The sequence below is a fragment of the Castor canadensis genome, chromosome 19 (genome assembly GCF_047511655.1).
Source record: "Castor canadensis chromosome 19, mCasCan1.hap1v2, whole genome shotgun sequence".
Lineage (NCBI taxonomy): Eukaryota > Metazoa > Chordata > Mammalia > Rodentia > Castoridae > Castor > Castor canadensis.
In genome coordinates, this window is record NC_133404.1 from 35,067,294 (window position 1) to 35,083,696 (window position 16,403).

At 36.0% G+C, this 16,403-nt stretch overlaps 1 protein-coding gene across 9 annotated transcripts in view; it reads right to left on the reverse strand.

The window, feature by feature from the left end:
* The window catches only part of Mctp2 (multiple C2 and transmembrane domain containing 2), a 238,429-nt gene that overhangs the window by 70,482 nt on the left and 151,544 nt on the right, over positions 1-16,403 (reverse strand). For all 9 annotated transcript variants that reach the window (XR_012444033.1, XM_074061890.1, XM_074061885.1 and 6 more), the window contains 3 exons: positions 11,264-11,365; positions 10,314-10,388; positions 8,312-8,431 (listed from right to left, as the gene is read on the reverse strand). Coding sequence is in view for 8 of the 9 variants with exons in the window: in XM_074061890.1 (XP_073917991.1) it covers positions 8,312-8,431; positions 10,314-10,388; positions 11,264-11,365 (297 nt within the window). In the remaining variant the exon portion in view is untranslated. The remainder of the gene's footprint in view (positions 1-8,311; positions 8,432-10,313; positions 10,389-11,263; positions 11,366-16,403) is intronic.

Genomic DNA, 16,403 nt, shown 5'->3' on the forward strand with positions numbered 1-16,403 from the left:
TTGTGTGTCGAAATTATTAATTCTATTATTACTAGTCATGGTTTCAAGTTCAAAGGGAAAAGTGGGTTTTAGGTACACCCCAAAAGAAAACTCAGAGAAGACAGTGGTAGTGGCAGGGGGATGCAATACTGGGGCTGATCTGTAATAACAAAGTTGGAGTTGACCACTCATTTATTGTGTAACAGGGCTGTATGGATATGGCAGCCGAGGCTCCTATAGGATTAAAGTAACAAAGAGCTACTGTTTGTTAGTCAAAGTGGCATGCTCCAAAGAACCAAGTGACTTCAGTCAGTGTATCAAAGATTCTGCTTGGAAGTGCAATTCAATTATAAGGTTGAAAATATAAACATGAAAATATGCTAAAATAGTTAATAGTGTCCCTTTACATTTTCAACAGATAATCTTTTTTAATGCAATTACTGTAATTTTATTAAATGGCATAATTAGTTAATGCCTGAAAAGTTGTCAATAGAAGGTGCAATTATGTTGTAAAAATTACAATCACCATGTGCAATGATGGATTGTTCTTAATAAAGAAACGCTGCAAAAAACTTTAAAATATTTGTGAAAACTTTAAAATATGTAGTCTTCATGGAAAGGAAGATGTAGGAAATCATCTTATAAATGTTAAACCAAATAAAATGTCAAATATCTTGAGCGTTTTATGTAATATACAGGTAGGTTAGATGTCTATATAAAAACTCTTCCTTCATAGAAACTAACTGCAGAATTTTTTTAAATCATTATAGAAATGCTATTCATCTTCGAGCTTCAACTCCAGAGACATTTACAAATGAGTATCAATGTCTGCTTTGTACAGCAATGGTGACTTCCAGTGGATGTGGACACAGCCACCAAAAGAGTGTGTACTGTACCTACGGTCATTACTCTCCCTTACCCCTTTACCTTCCACCCTCCCCATTTTTCAATAGCTTTCAATACACATCCTTCTATCTTCTACCACCACATCTTATGTTATGTGACATTACTGATGCTCTGCCATTCTCTTTTCCTTTCCCTCTTTCTCCAAGTTTCATAGTGTAGTTCCACTGTTACAAACATGGTAAACATCTGAGTTTGTATATGAGCATTCTTATTTTGGGGTATATGTTTATCTTTGGATCTATCTTCTATGCATGAGAGAAAGCAAACAGCTTTTGTGTTTCTGAACCTGGCTTGAGACAGCCTTTTGAACATCAACTTAAATATTAATAATGAAAAAAAGACTGTAAAATATGTACAGTGTATGTTTTTGGGGGGAAAAGGGGAGGGTGAATGAGGGAGATTAAGGTGACAGTATATAGTTGATAGACTTCATATACTTATATGAAACAGAACTAAGAAACCTCTTGTAATCACTTTAAGTGGGGCAGGGAGGGAGTTGAGGGGGAGAAACAGTAGGGGCAATATAACTAATGTACAATGTAAGTCTAATCAGAATTGTCACTATGACTCTCCTCCCCATATAATGAATATACCCTAATTAAAATATTATTTTAAAAAGAACTGAAAAAAATGCAGGTATAGTTAGTTATGAAAAAATGGTGAGAAGACTTATAGAAAAATTAAATATCTTAGACATTAACACATAAATATATAAATCATCAAAAATCCACCTGAATTGCACTATTTGAGGGATCCAATTTCAAAACAAAATTACAACTGCATCGATCATTTGTATCAAAGCAAATAAATAAACTGAATTTTCTTTGGACCACAGAGGAATAATGGAAAAAGCCATCCTCAAGATCTCCTGTCCAGTTTTTCCTAAACTGAGCACAGAGAATGTTTATCAGAACAACTTTTCACTTTCCAAATGCCTTCTGTGTGTGTGTATGTGTGTGTGTGTGTGTGTGTGTATGTGTGTTTGCACCCACATGCTTTTTGTGCATTGGTTGTATTTAAGTTCAAAAGAAAATTATGTTATATTGCCTAATATTCTAGGATCTCTAAAAGCTAAGAATTGTATAAGTTCTAAATATAGGATATCACTAAGAAAGTAGAGAGTTGTATTTTTAACCTTATTGAGGGGAAGTTGATTGATGTCTTAAATTATATATCATATTACAGGCCCTGACAACTCTGAAATATAAATTCTTCATTTTTCTAAACTCAAAAAATTCAGGAAAAAAATCACAGATGTTAAAATCATAGCTTTATGAAGATGCCCATTGATATATGGTACACTTAGATTACTTTTTAGCATCAAACATCCAAGTAAAAATTTAATAAAACAAGGAATTCATCACTGCCCACACACTTGCCTCCCTGAGTGTGATAGGTGTGTGACTGTAAGATGGGTGGAGAAACAAAACTACAAGTACAATCATATTTTAAAAGCATCAGGAGATCTTTGCTGTTTAAAATAACCTTCTAATGCTATCTGTTGAGTAAATGCTGTTTAATCAAATGAAAAATTCATTTATCTCATAAGTTCATATATTTTAATAGACAATCTTGAGGTTATAATATAAAAACAATTAATGGAAAAAAATAGATGTAGCTCAAGCAGTAGAGTACCTCCTTTGCAAGCAAGAAGCCCTGAGTTCAAACTCCAGTTCCACCAAAAGCTAAAGCAAAGAATCCAACCTCATACACATGATTATTTCCATAACAATATTCAATAATACTGCAATGTAAAACTGAGGATTAGTTCATCATTACCACCTTCAAATAATGCACTTGAGTTGAAACTCTAGGATGTATAATAGACTCCTCAAAGGGAAATACAGGCCCATCTCTTCAATCCTTAACTTTCTAAGACACTCCAAAATGTTCACAGTTACTCTGTTCTTCTCTATCCCTTTTTTGAACAACTTGGAAATACTGAAGAACATCTGAAAAACATGAATACCTTTCATGACTTTTCCAGTTAGATGTATTCAGCCTTCATTTTCTTCTTTCCTTGAAGACTGTAGGGGAAAACCTCATATTCCAAATCGGATATCAGTCTAGAACCAGGCACTGGGACTTTCCCAATAATCCAGTTGTATTCCAGTACATGTGGTTACCAGTGTTGGAACTGTTCCCTGGGGTTCATTACAATATTTTTACCTTCTGCTACTTTAAATTTAGCCCTGTCACCTGGGATTAAAGTGACTATGTTGGAGGAATGTACACACCCCCCCTCAGGAGGCTGTCTTTCCCTTAATCACCTTGGAACAGGCTTTTCCTCCCATGCACATTGTCTAAATACCTATCTAAAATAATCAATATGGTCATTCTTATAACATTTTTTATTCATATGTGCATACAATGTTTGGGTCATTTCTCTCCCCTTTCCCCACCCCCTCTCTCCATAACCCTCCTGCCCCCTCCCTCTCCTCCCCATCCCCTCACTACCCGGCAGAAACTATTTTGCCCTTATCTCTAATTTTGTTGTAGAGAGAGTATCAGCAATAATAGGAAGGACCAAGAGTTTTTGCTGGTTGAGATAAGGATAGCTATACAGGGAGTTGACTTGCATTGATTTCCTGTGCGTGTGTGTTACCTTCTAGGTTAATTATTCTTGATCTAACCTTTTCTCTAGTTCCTGGTCCCCTTCTCCTGTTGGCCTCAGTTGCTTTAAAGTATCTGCTTTAGTTTCTCTGCATTGAGGGCAACAAATGCTATCTAGTTTTTGGGTGTCTTACCTATCCTCACCCCTCCCTTGTGTGCTCTCGCTTTATCATGTGATCAAAGTCCAATCCCCTTGTTGTGTTTGCCCTTGATCTAATGTCTGCATATGAGGGAGAACATACGACTTTTGGTCTTTTGGGCCAGGCTAACCTCCTAACATTGACTAAACATCAGCACAATAAGCAGTACATCACGAGCATCAATGGGAGGCAGTGTACAGCCCAGCAGTTAAGGATGTGACTTCTAAAGCCAGATGACCGGGTTCCAATTCCAGCTTTGTTTCTTAAAAACATATGAACTCCTACACACTACTTAACCTACACTCATTTTACTTCTCTGTAAAAAGAAGAAAGCAAATAGCATCTGTATCAGTAGGATGTTGTGAGAACTAAATGAGTTAAAATGCTTGGGATGGTATCTGAAAAAATGAAATAACCTGAGTGCTAATATCCCTGGAGTTTAAATCCTGTGTGAGTATGACCAGGTATATATATATATATTTACTTTTTACTTCTAGACACTATATTTTAATTACATTGGCTTCTGTCTATAAATTGGCATCTCAATTTTTCTTCCAATCTGGAAAGTCAAGAATGTGACTTTTTAATGGATAAAAGAAAAAACATCTATTTAATTAATCTCAGATAGTAAAGCTTTGAAAAGGCACTGTAGTAAAATAGTTAGAAAACTGTTTCAGGAAAGAGAAAGATTGAAAAAATGAGAAAGGTTTTCTTTTCTTTTAAACCTAATAAAAAAAAATGAGACTAGAAACAGGATTTAGCATGTTTTGACCATTCCCTTAAAACCCAAATTTGACTTCACACAAAAATAACAAATTCAACGATGTTAACATAGCTAGTGTCAGTGAAGAATTCAAGATAACTTTCTTCCCCTAGTGTTGGGGATACAACTACTCAGGGAAGTGTCCAGAGGATAAGTCCCATGGTGGAATAGACTTACGCTTAGCCAATCTAACAAGATAAATTCTCCATGTCTGTTCCTTTACTTCTGATTAGACACCATGTGGTCTCAGATCTTAAAAGGCTGCTTTTTTAAAACAAAGCTTTCAACAAGGTATGATCTATACATACACACATCTGTAAGAATCCTAGGAAAACATATGGCTTGCCTTCATAAAGCCTTGAAATTAAGAGGAAGAATATAGTAAACATGATCCTACAAATGTATAAGCTTTACATTATCTGGTCATAAAGAAAAGAACATTAGTTAATAGACTATTTTTTCTCAAAAAATAGGATAAAAATCCCTCCATTCTGCCCTTAGTGTGAGATGCCAGCATCGCTTACTGGCACTTCCAGAGAAAAGAAGAATCCCTCTAGTGACTACTCTGGCCATGATGGTTCCTCTTATACCTGTGCAATAAGCCATCCATAATCTCTTATTCTAATCTACAATATAACAAGGGCCTTCAGGCACAATGTGGTCATTTCTTTCCTAAGTCCTTAAAACAATGCTTCAGAACACCACAAAATTGTCCTGCCCTGTAACACCAAGGTGAGCAGATGGAATATGAATCAAGCATCACATTGATGAGTAAAAACAGGAACAGCAGCAATGTGCCCCCACAGACGCCTGGAGAACAGCAGTTAGTGTGTACCTCAAATAGGGTATGCTCATAGAGAGGCCAGGCAGAGAACAGGCTTGGATTCATCATCACAGCCTCCCTGCCTCCATCTGCCCATGTTACTTGAGGATCCGATACTTTGCAGAAACCCACAGAGAAGTTCCACAGTCTCCAAGCTACAGCACTATAGCCAGTGGCAGTTCCTAGGTGTGTCCCCATGCATACTCTACAGGCAGTTAGCAAATCCATGGGAAGGATCCATGAAAGCAAAATGTTTCCAAACAAAAATAAATCCTTTGCCACTCATAATGTTATGTTAAAAAATAATAGTAGAGTAGAAAAGGAGGGAACTAAAGTAAATATTTTTCTTTTGTCCTAGGAAAGCATTTTCTTTATAGTCTCTTGCTTGAAATAGCAGAAGTGGTTTTGAAATCACCTTCATGATAGTACATTGTAACAAAAACAGTTCAACAAAATGATACTTCAGCTCAGGGTTACAAAGTATCCAACACTCTGTGTCTAATATCTCTGAGATCTACCATGGCAGGACCAGGTAAATGTGGCATAGACTTTTGAGACTAAGGCTACAAATTAAAACTAAAAAGATTTTAAGCAAACAATGATATGGTTTATATGTACAGTTGTCCCTCAGGGTTGAAGGGGGGTAGGCTCTAAGACACTCTGTACATGCAAAATCCCACAAATACTCAAGTCCTCTACATGAAATGGCATCATATATATATATATAGCTTACACACATCCTCCCATGTTCTTTAAATCATTCCTAGAGTACTTATAATATATAATGCAATACAAATAAATGTAAGAGTTGTAATGCTATGTTGTTTGGGGATAAGGACAAGAAAAAAATGTTTACTTATTTACTACAGATATGGTTTTTTGAACAGTTTCTTCCTCCGTCTCTTTAATGTTTAAGATTAGCTTCATCTTGGAATAATAACACACACTAAAGTTCAACAGTTTTGAATGTACAATTTGATGAGATTTGAAAATATAAACGGTCATGTGATCATCACATTTATGACACAGAATTCTTCCTTCACTCTAAGAATTCTCACAGTCTTTTGTATGCTACTCTTTTCCTATATGCTCAGCACCTGAAGAGCACTGACCTGCTTTCTATCAATAGTTTTGTTTTATAAAATATTTTCTATCTGTGGTTGGTTAAATCTGTGAATACAAAAAATTGACTATGTGGTGCTTGTAACTGGCTATTTCGTGCTTGTAACTGATTGTTTCTTTTCACTCATGTCCTGATGGTAACACCCTCTTATACACAAGTCCCAGGCATCCTTAAAAAGCAGGCTTTGGAAAACCAGCAAGAAGAATAGCATATTTATCTCATTCTGTGGGCCGTGGACACCTGAAGGTACAATGTAGTAGCCTGCATTTGCCAGCCTGCCTCAGGACTCTGCTCCAAGGTAGTGCCCAGCAGAGAGGACTCACCCAGGGCACAGGCAGTGGAGAAGTGGACCCCTGCCAGGACTCCCTTCCCGTCTAAAAGTCCCCTCTAAGGGACAACCTGTTTCTATTCATTTGCCCTAATCTTTCTTCAGATCAGGCCAGCAGCCCATTAATCATTTCTGTCATCCCCCTACAGATTCCAGGGCAACAGATCTCTGTTTTTCTAAAATCATAGTGCCAGAAACTAAACTGGAGAGAGAGGAAATCCTCCACTCTTGCGGCCACTGGCTAGAGTGCTGACTGGAAGAAGTCAACAATTGTGTTCACTTTCCTCTTTTGCCCAGAATTGCACAGAACATTCCATGGAAAGTTTGAAAGGGAATTCAGGTGGGAAGTGGAGCTGGGGAGGTTGAAGAGGAGTGTGACAAGTGAAACCAATCTCTAAGGAGGACATGAGAAAGGGAGATGGAGAGAGCAATGCCAAGACAATGATGGATATGGGTTAACAAATCTTTTACGACTATGACCAAATGTTTTAGCAACATCACTCAGTGGAGAAGGTATATTAAAGGTAAAACTTGCAAGCAGTGTAGAGCCTGCATTCTCTGAGGTGACAGAAAACTGAAATAAACTAGACCAAGCAAAATGCTCCCCAATGGCACAGAAAAAGCCACTTGTGAAGCTGGCATACTTGACTTTGTTTAAATGGGGGAGTGACCCTGAACCTGTTGACATCTTGAAATATTTATATATGGCTGAGCTTATGGGGTAGGGTAGAACAATTATACTGGTAACAGAAAGCAAGAGACATGTAAAATGCAGAAATCAGACTTACCTCGGTTTGTGACCTATATTCATTCTTGGACCACTCATACATCATATTAATCCTACAACAATCTCTGCACAGTATAGAAATTAATTTCATAATATTAAGTGTATAAGATGTACCACTAGGAAGTGTGGTTTCTCCTTCCATAGCTGACATCAGCAATCTGATCAAGGACAAGTTACTTTACAAGTGAGGGAGACCACCCAGACATGCTAATTGAGATCATTGTCCCAACTGTCAAGCTCTTCCAAGGTTCTTGGTCTCTCAGTGTTACATGGCTTTAGGATTTCTTGCAGTGCTTTGATTCTATGATTTTTTTTTATGCTCATAAGAATGGGCCAATGTTGTAAGACAAGAATGTATTTAATTCATGAGTTGTTTTCCATTATGGTATTGAATCATATTGTAACATATAGTGATCAGCTGTGTTCCAAGAAACTTGATATGAATCAGGGTTTTCAATATCAAAATTTATGAATGATGTACTGAAAGCCTAAATTACAGCCAATTAGTTATAATTTAGTCATGTGATCTGTCCGCTGTCATTTTTCAAAAATTACTGGTAGTCATTGGCACAGAAGAGGAAAAATATAGACAATCCAAGACTATACAGACTTGGCTATATAGCAACTACAGAGATATTAAAAATATATACAACACTGTTCTGTTAAGCTCACCAAGAAATAGTGATTTCTTAGTAGGATTTGGGTAAAAAGGGTTTTATGCGTAACTCTGACCTAAGTATAGTATTAGAAAGATGACTCCCATATAATCCCCTATGCCATGATATATTTTAGAAAGAGGAATGAATACAAGTAAGCAGCAATTCATCTGAACATAAAAGGAGAGCTTACCACAAATGCTATCGTACTTCTCAATGTGGATTCCCACTGGAAGCAACTCTTAAGGAACTGTATTGTGTTCCATATTGCCATAGTGAGTCTTTTTACCCGGTCTGCATCTCTTGACAAGATCTGATTGTAAAAACAGAAACAGTAAACAGGGAGCCAGATTTGCATATACCATATATTCCATTTAGATCCGGTAGTTTGATCATTTAAATTATATTCTATAGGGTGCCAACTGAAAATAATAAGAAGGAAAAGTCCTGCACTTCTAAAACTCTGTCTTAAAATATTATAGTGCGTGGAAGATAAGCAAATCCAATGCTTGAGGTAACTCAAATGAAGACTAGCCTATTTCAGTATTATTTAGTACAAAACAGAGTTAGTAAGTGGTAAAGCAACCGGGCATTAAGTGCAGGAGTATCTGAAGTATCTATGTGCATGAGAAGAGAGACACATAGACAGAAAGAAATACAGTCATAGTAACAAAGAGAGAGAGAGACAGAGAAAAGAGAGAGAATGGAAATGAGTGTTGATTGGATAAATTAATAGTAGAAACATATAAGTAATATTGATCATAGTCCAGAAACCTATAAGAAAGCATAGTTCTAAGAAGGGAATCTGTTCACTGACTTCCTAGCTGTTCAACCTTGGACAAGTGGCCTACCCTCTCTCACAAAATAAGATTGATAATAGTTCTAACCTTATGAGTGGTTGTGAGAATTAATGGCCTTAGAAAAATACTAGTCACATCATAAATTCTTTGAAGTATCTGTATTATAAACAAAAGTTTCAACTTTGTGAACATCTGGGGGAACTAAGTGGTGAGAAGCCCATGGAGAGGATCCTGACACACCCCAAGATCTCAGTCCCATCTCAGAGTCCAAAGCTCCCTGGTGTGGAAATTTTATTTTGCAAAGGAAATGTCTTTTCTCCCAGTTGTAGTCAGATTCATTTCAACTTGTTTGCAAAGTACCTTACTCCACCTACCTCAACTCAGGTTTTAACTTTCAAGTAAACAGAGTAAAAGGCAGTAGGAATAATAAAAAATAAGACATTTACTCAAATTACACTAAATAAATATTACACTCAATGTTATGGCACACTGAAAGAAAACATTTGGATGCTTCTCTTTACAAAATGGTTAAGGCCTTTCCCAAGCATGCCCAGAAGTTCATGAGAAACAAAAGATGGTAAGATGCCTTTATATTTAACTGTTTTGTGTCATCCACAGCTGCTCACCCCAAAGGAAGTAGTGGAAGTAATAAACACTTTAAAAAGGGGACACTTTGTTCTTTGTTACACAAGTGAAGAGGGACAATGGGTATAAAGAGAAACCCTGAGCTGCATCTAGAGGACAAGGAGGGACTCTGAAAAAAATATAAAGGTCATGATTAAAAAAAAAAAAGTAAAACTACTTCCTCTACTGTCGCTGATTTTCCCTTTCTGTTGAATTGATGAGAGAGAAATTTAGGGTGATGGGCAGAAAGAGAGATAGCTAATTCAATATGGAGTGAATTGCCAACACATCCTAAATTTAGACAACCAAATGTGATAAGAGCAGTCTTAGGTGAATCCAAGGTCAGAGACCTCCACAGATCCAATGGGTGAACTCTTTTATCCACTATGCAGGCAGAGTCCTTTCCTGGAACTTCCAAAGGCAGAGACTGAAATTCTGGGAGTGAAGAAAGGTAGGCAGGCAAGGAAACCAGGAGGAAATTTATGCTTAATGATGGAAACTACTGTTCATTCAATGGTCCAGGGAAAGCCTGGAAGCTGACACCCACTTTTGTGATGGATATGTTTTAAGTCTCCCATTTATGGAGCTGCCTGAAGCCCTTTCTTGAGAGAGAAGATAGTAACAAAGTAGAGAGACAGGGAGAAAAGGAAGGATAGAGGGGAGACAGATGTGGAGAGAAAAGGAAAGACAGAAGCAATCAAGTAATGATAGAGAAGTACTTGGTTGCAGGTTCTGAATGAATCCCCAAGCCATCTTATGGTCCTAACCTACCTTTTTGGATAGCTTCCGGCTATCTTCAACAAGGCGCTTTTCCCTGGGAGTAAAGGTCCTAATACTTGCTTTGACCTAGAAAAAACAACATTGTTATAAAGGACAATATTTGTATGGCTTTCATTCTCCTCTTATTAGTTATTGGGAACAACATAGAAACTAAGACCTTCTAATCCTTCCATGGGGGCAGAGAAGTGGCAGGTGCCCCTGTGCTCAACCTGTGTTTCTGAGATCTCATGGCATGAGATCCCCAATGGGTCTGGATGGGCCTGAAACAATGTTGTCTGCACTTGGATAAGGTTCTATTTACCCTTAAACTCATATCTTACCAAGAGTACAATTATCATAATAATCTATGTATACAAGTGCCTACCCTAAGAAAGCCAGAGGTGAGGATGATCTGACCTGTAAACTGCACATATGATTTCTTAGAAAGAAAAGGGAAGGGAATGATACAAGAAGAAACACATTTGTACTGAAGCCTGCCCAGAGTTCTAGCACTACCAAGAATTTGATAATATATAGATAAAAAACTTATTATGTATTATTTACTATGTTATATATTTCAGTTGCCTATTGTAAATAGATATAATTTATTATACCATATAAAAATTATAGACCTACTACACAGATTTTATAACATAAAATATATTTATGCAACATACAGATCATATTATTAATATAATATATATCTATGTAATCTGTAGATTATACAAAATCTACTTTCCCCTTTAATTTTTTCCTTGACATTTAGATTTACAGAGAATTAAACGCTTTCAATCCTGGTGGCCCAGTAGGGTTAATACTACTTGAAACCTGGGGCGTAAAACACGATTCACTTCCCAAGCTATGACAATTTTGCAACTTTTAACATTAATTTGAGTCCCTTAAGGCTGGTCATCAATTATTTTAGGTATGGAAAAATAAGATGAATGGTCAATGAGACTTACCGGATTATATATGAGGTCCATCTCTAAGTAAATAACTCCTTTAAAAGCTTGTTCTAAATCTTTATTCTTCAGTACATAGCAATTTTGTTGTCCATCTCTAATCTATTGAAAACAAAAGGTCAAATACATATTGGTGCAAAGTTTCTAAGTGGTTTAAACAGAATAACCAAAATTAACTATGTAAAGTTAATAATGTAGAATGAGTACAGATGAAGCAAATATCAAGAAAATATTAAATTCATCACAAATCAACTTTTAATTCTAGAGTGCTATCATAACTGATAGGAAGACAAAGTAACAATTACCAGGATGAAACTGGGGAGTTCATAGAAAATTACTGTTGCAGATTATGACTAGACTAAATGGAGACTCTCCTTCAAAAATTCCAGAAGTTACACATTTCCACACATGCAAAAAAATGATAAATATTCTACAAAATTCCTGGCTAGTATTCCTCATGACTCTCAAGGTCATGGGAAAAAATAACAGACTAGGAAACTGTCATAAATCAGAAAAGCCTAAAAAGATAAGATGTCTAAATGCAGTGTGGTACCCTGAATTAGATCATGGAACAGAAAAAGGATATTAGTGCAAAACCTAGTAAAATCCAAATAAAGGCCATATTAATAATATACTATTGTCAGTTTTGTTTTTGGTATGGCAAATGTATCACGATAATGTAAGATGCTAATATTGGGAGATACTGGGTGAAGAGTTACAAGAGAATGCTCTTCTCTTTGCAGTTTCTCTGCAAGTCTAATATTACCCCCTTCCCCCAAACACTTACTAAAGTATTTTAAGGAAATGAATTGAAGAACCAATTTTTATAAAGTTTACAGTGTTTCCTAGCTCAGAAACAATGCAAATTAAGCAAATCAATCAGCTTAACTATAGTTAAGGTCAAACTCTAAAATCATTCAAAATACAAAAAGGAGTAACAAGTCATCAAATCAAACAGGTCCCTCTGATATCCTGTCTCAGCCACCATGTCACATCAGACCCAGACACCAAGCTACCTGAAGATCTAGCACACAAGACATCTAAGAAAAAAACCTCCTTTATCATGTTTGAAACTCTCAAGTTCCCATGAAAAGCATGTTAATTAGCTAGATTTAAGCATTCTCTATTCAGATTTGATGTGGTGTATGTATTGATTATACTTCTGGCTTTTAAGAAACATACCATTAACTCTGAAAGGACTGTGGCAAACTTGAGTTTATCAAATGTTCTGTTTAGTATTGTAATGATCGATAATTTAAACAACTTAGGAAATTTGAGGGCATGAAATTTGAGCCAAATTTTAAGTGGCTATCACTGTCACTACAAGCATTCACGTAAGTGTTCTTATAAACACAGTGGTGGAAATGAGTTAAATCAGTCATGGGGGGGAAGCAGCAATTCCACTTTACAAGGGAGAGGTCATCTTCCTTCCCAAAGTCACCCCACCTCTTCAGATTGAATAGCTTTATAGAGAAAGATGGCTTTCCTGGCCAGTGGCTGAGAGGAGGGGGTGCCCCATAAAGACCTGGCTTCCTTCCTTAACGGTATCCAAACAGGATTCTGAGTTTCCTCTTTGATACACAGTCTCACTTCATAAATTGTGGGTGTTAAAGTTGAAAGAAATAAATACAAAAACAGCATGTCAATTTGCCAAGCTGAATTGATTCAAATTTAATTTTGCTTCAACTCAATCATTGTATGGTTATCTTAAAATTTCCATGACTTCTTAAGAGCTAGGGAAGGTCAACAGAAGAACACAAGGCATCAGTATAAAAAGAAATATTTTATTGCAAAAGGAGATTTATTTTTTTTAATTTGGTAAATGACCATTTCCTGTTACTCAATGTGTTTAGCATTGTGTCAGCAAAACCCAGAATCCACCTAGGAACATTAAAGCTATTATCAAAGCTAGAGCTATAATTAACCTATTCATGTTGAACTTTAATACAAAATTAACTTAAAGCATACGATTTTAAGCAGTTAGAAACTATCAAAAAAGAAACAAAGGCTCTTCAAGCCTCCACAAACATCACATTCCATCCCCTGAAGAGAAATTAAATAGGAAATTGGTACACATCTTTGTTACATTTTTATTAAAACTTTATACTTGTAAAAAGCACTTCAATTTTTTGTCTAAGTGATCAACTGTATGTATTTGCAACTTTGTTTTGTATCTATCCACATGATTTGGTAATTTGTTTATATTAATATATGTGTTCTCATTTTAATGCTACATAATATTCAAAATGCAAATGAACTAAAATTATTAATTCTCTTGGTGAACATTTGCTAATTTTACTTTTTCAGTCTGTTTGCTATAAGTAGCATCTTTGGGGAAATGGTGACAGAAGAAACATGGGGAAGAAGAAATATGCAAATTTGTTTAAAATATGTGGGTTAAGAACAAATGGATGTATTTGAATATGTAGTGTAATAAGTTAACCCTGAAATAGTAATAGGAAAGACTACCTTTTAAAATATGTTCATTTTCTATCATCTGTACATAATTCAACTTCCAACACAAAAATACAGGACAGAAAGTTGTTCTGTAAGATCCCAACTTTTCATACTCCTACATGAGATCATTTATAATAGACAGAAAGTGACACCTAAACATACACATTTCTTGTCTCTATGTTTATTATTTATATTAAAAACACTGATATTATTTCTAATACCTTATATCTTAAAACATCTATTAAATGGAACAATTATAACACAGTCAAAAAACAAAAGAAAATTTAGAGAGAATCTATATGTCTGTTTTTAATCTGAACCACAACCATCCTTGAATTATTCACCTGTTTCCTATACAAAGGAATATTAACTGTGCTTAAACTGTAAGCACAAAACTTTTTCTATATAATAGAATATTAAGCCAGGTGTTGTGGTACATGCCTATAATCCCAGCTATTTAGAAAATGGAGATAGGAGGATTAAGGTTCAAAGCCAGTTTCAGCAAGGACAGCAAGGCCTTATCTCAACAACAAGCCAGATGTGGTGGTGCATGCCTGCAATCCTGGGTACTCCACTCAGAAGGTGGAGATAGGAGGATCATGGTCCAAAACCAGCCTGAACAAAAAGCAGGAGACCCTGTCTGAGAAAAATAAACTAAAGCAAAAAAGGGTTGAGTTCCTGGCTGAAGTGGTAGAGAGCCTGCCTAGTAAGTGTAAGGCCTTGAGTTCAAAATCTGATACTGCGAAAAACAACCCAGAATATTAAATCTGGTCAAACAGTTTCTGAGCACAGTAAATATGAAAAGCTTTTACAAAGTTTGTTCATAAAATTTCAAGTCCAAGAAATGCTGTGTTCATTATTCTACAAAACTATTTTATAATCACCATATAACACTAGTATGTGTAAATAGAAAAAAATTTGTTCTCATCTGGAACTTTTTAAAGAGAATTCTTATTACGGCTCACTATAAAAATCTTTGATGCAATGTGTTACTAACTAATTCAATACCAACGTTAATCAGAATCAATAAAACCTCTGGTGGATTTAAAGACGAATGATACACATTTTAGATCAAAATCCAACTAAAGGATAATATTGATTTCCTCATTTTTTGACCTTCAAAGGAAAATGGAGAACATTTGGGTATAAATTAGTCTTATTGTATCCAATGTCTTTTATTCCATGCAAAAAGAAAAAACCATGTCCCTTAAAGGGACAATGCCATAGTCCACCAATTTGCCCCAGCTGATACACATTACTAACTGGCTTTCCAATAAAACAGACATGTAACTTGGCAAGAGGACACTTAATCTACTTTATCTGGAGCAATTCACATCTTCCCCATACTAGGAATTAAACCAGGATCTAATTCCATGAGATATGGACAGCATGAGATTAAAATATCCACTAGGTCATCCTTTTCCCTGCACAGGGCACAGTCTGCAAGCAATAGAAGCAGAAGAGAATTCAGCCACAGGGCTCCTCTCTCACACCTCACCTCTTCTGCCTGTGGGGCAATCCATCCATCCACTGCATCAAACCCAAACCACCTCTGACCTTGGGGAATAGCAGAAATCCTTGATACCCTCAGCACTTCTTCCCAACATTCTCCCTAAAATATAAGCTATTTATGCAAAAGCAATGCACATCAATTCTAGAAATTGTGTAACATTTACAAAAAAAAACCCTGAAAACTAAATTATTAATATTGTTGACAAACACATATTTGTAATTTGTATTTTTCATTTGTAATTATTTCTCATAAAAATAGGTAGTATTTGGGACCTGAGAAGCAGAGGAACTGAGTTTAAATTCTGGCTTCACCTCAGACTGGCTGGATAATGTTGGATAAGTTATATCACCCCTCTGTTCTTGTTTTCTACTCTGTACACCAAGAATAAAAGTGGTGCCTGTTTCAGAGACGGTTATGGAATAAGTCGGTCAAAAGCAGTGATAGTGATAAGAACCACATGTCAGTTCTCATGTATATTTAGTCTTCATTCATATTCTTTCTGAACACCTGTCTTTTATCCTAAAAAATGTAGAGGAAAGATTTTCCCCATATAATGGTCACTTTCCTACCTAATTCAGAATGATTTATGAACTGTCTACAATGAACTTGACTAGCCTCTACAGTCACTCGTTATGATGGCTTCCAATGCTTAATTTTACACAGTATGATGATTTTATTGGGAGCTATCTTTGTGCATCCATGATGCATTTTTGAAGATAAATTCCTAGAAGTGGAGTTGCAGAGTCATGGGATGTGGACAAGAACTACCAATCTGACTTTCTGCAAAGCTGTATTGATTTACATTCTCAGCCTCAGTGAAGAGACCTGTACATTTCCCTGCAGTTTCACCAGCCCCATTTTAATTTAATATACAAATACAAAGAAAGAAAATGGAATCTGGTGAACAGGTTCGTTTTCATAACAAATGAGACTGTACTTCCTTTGCCCTACGTTAAGCATCAGTGGACTGTAGTTTTCGTAGTCCTAGGCTGTGATTCTACAACCTAGACTTAGATTCAACTCCCATTACCAGCATTTTCCATCTGTGTAACTATATGCAGTTACTGTATTTCTTAGAGCCCCAGTTGCCTCTTCAAAATAGGTACCTAGGCTATACATGTTCAAACATATGTGTATATGACGTTTTAATCCCTCTTATTCAAGAACCTT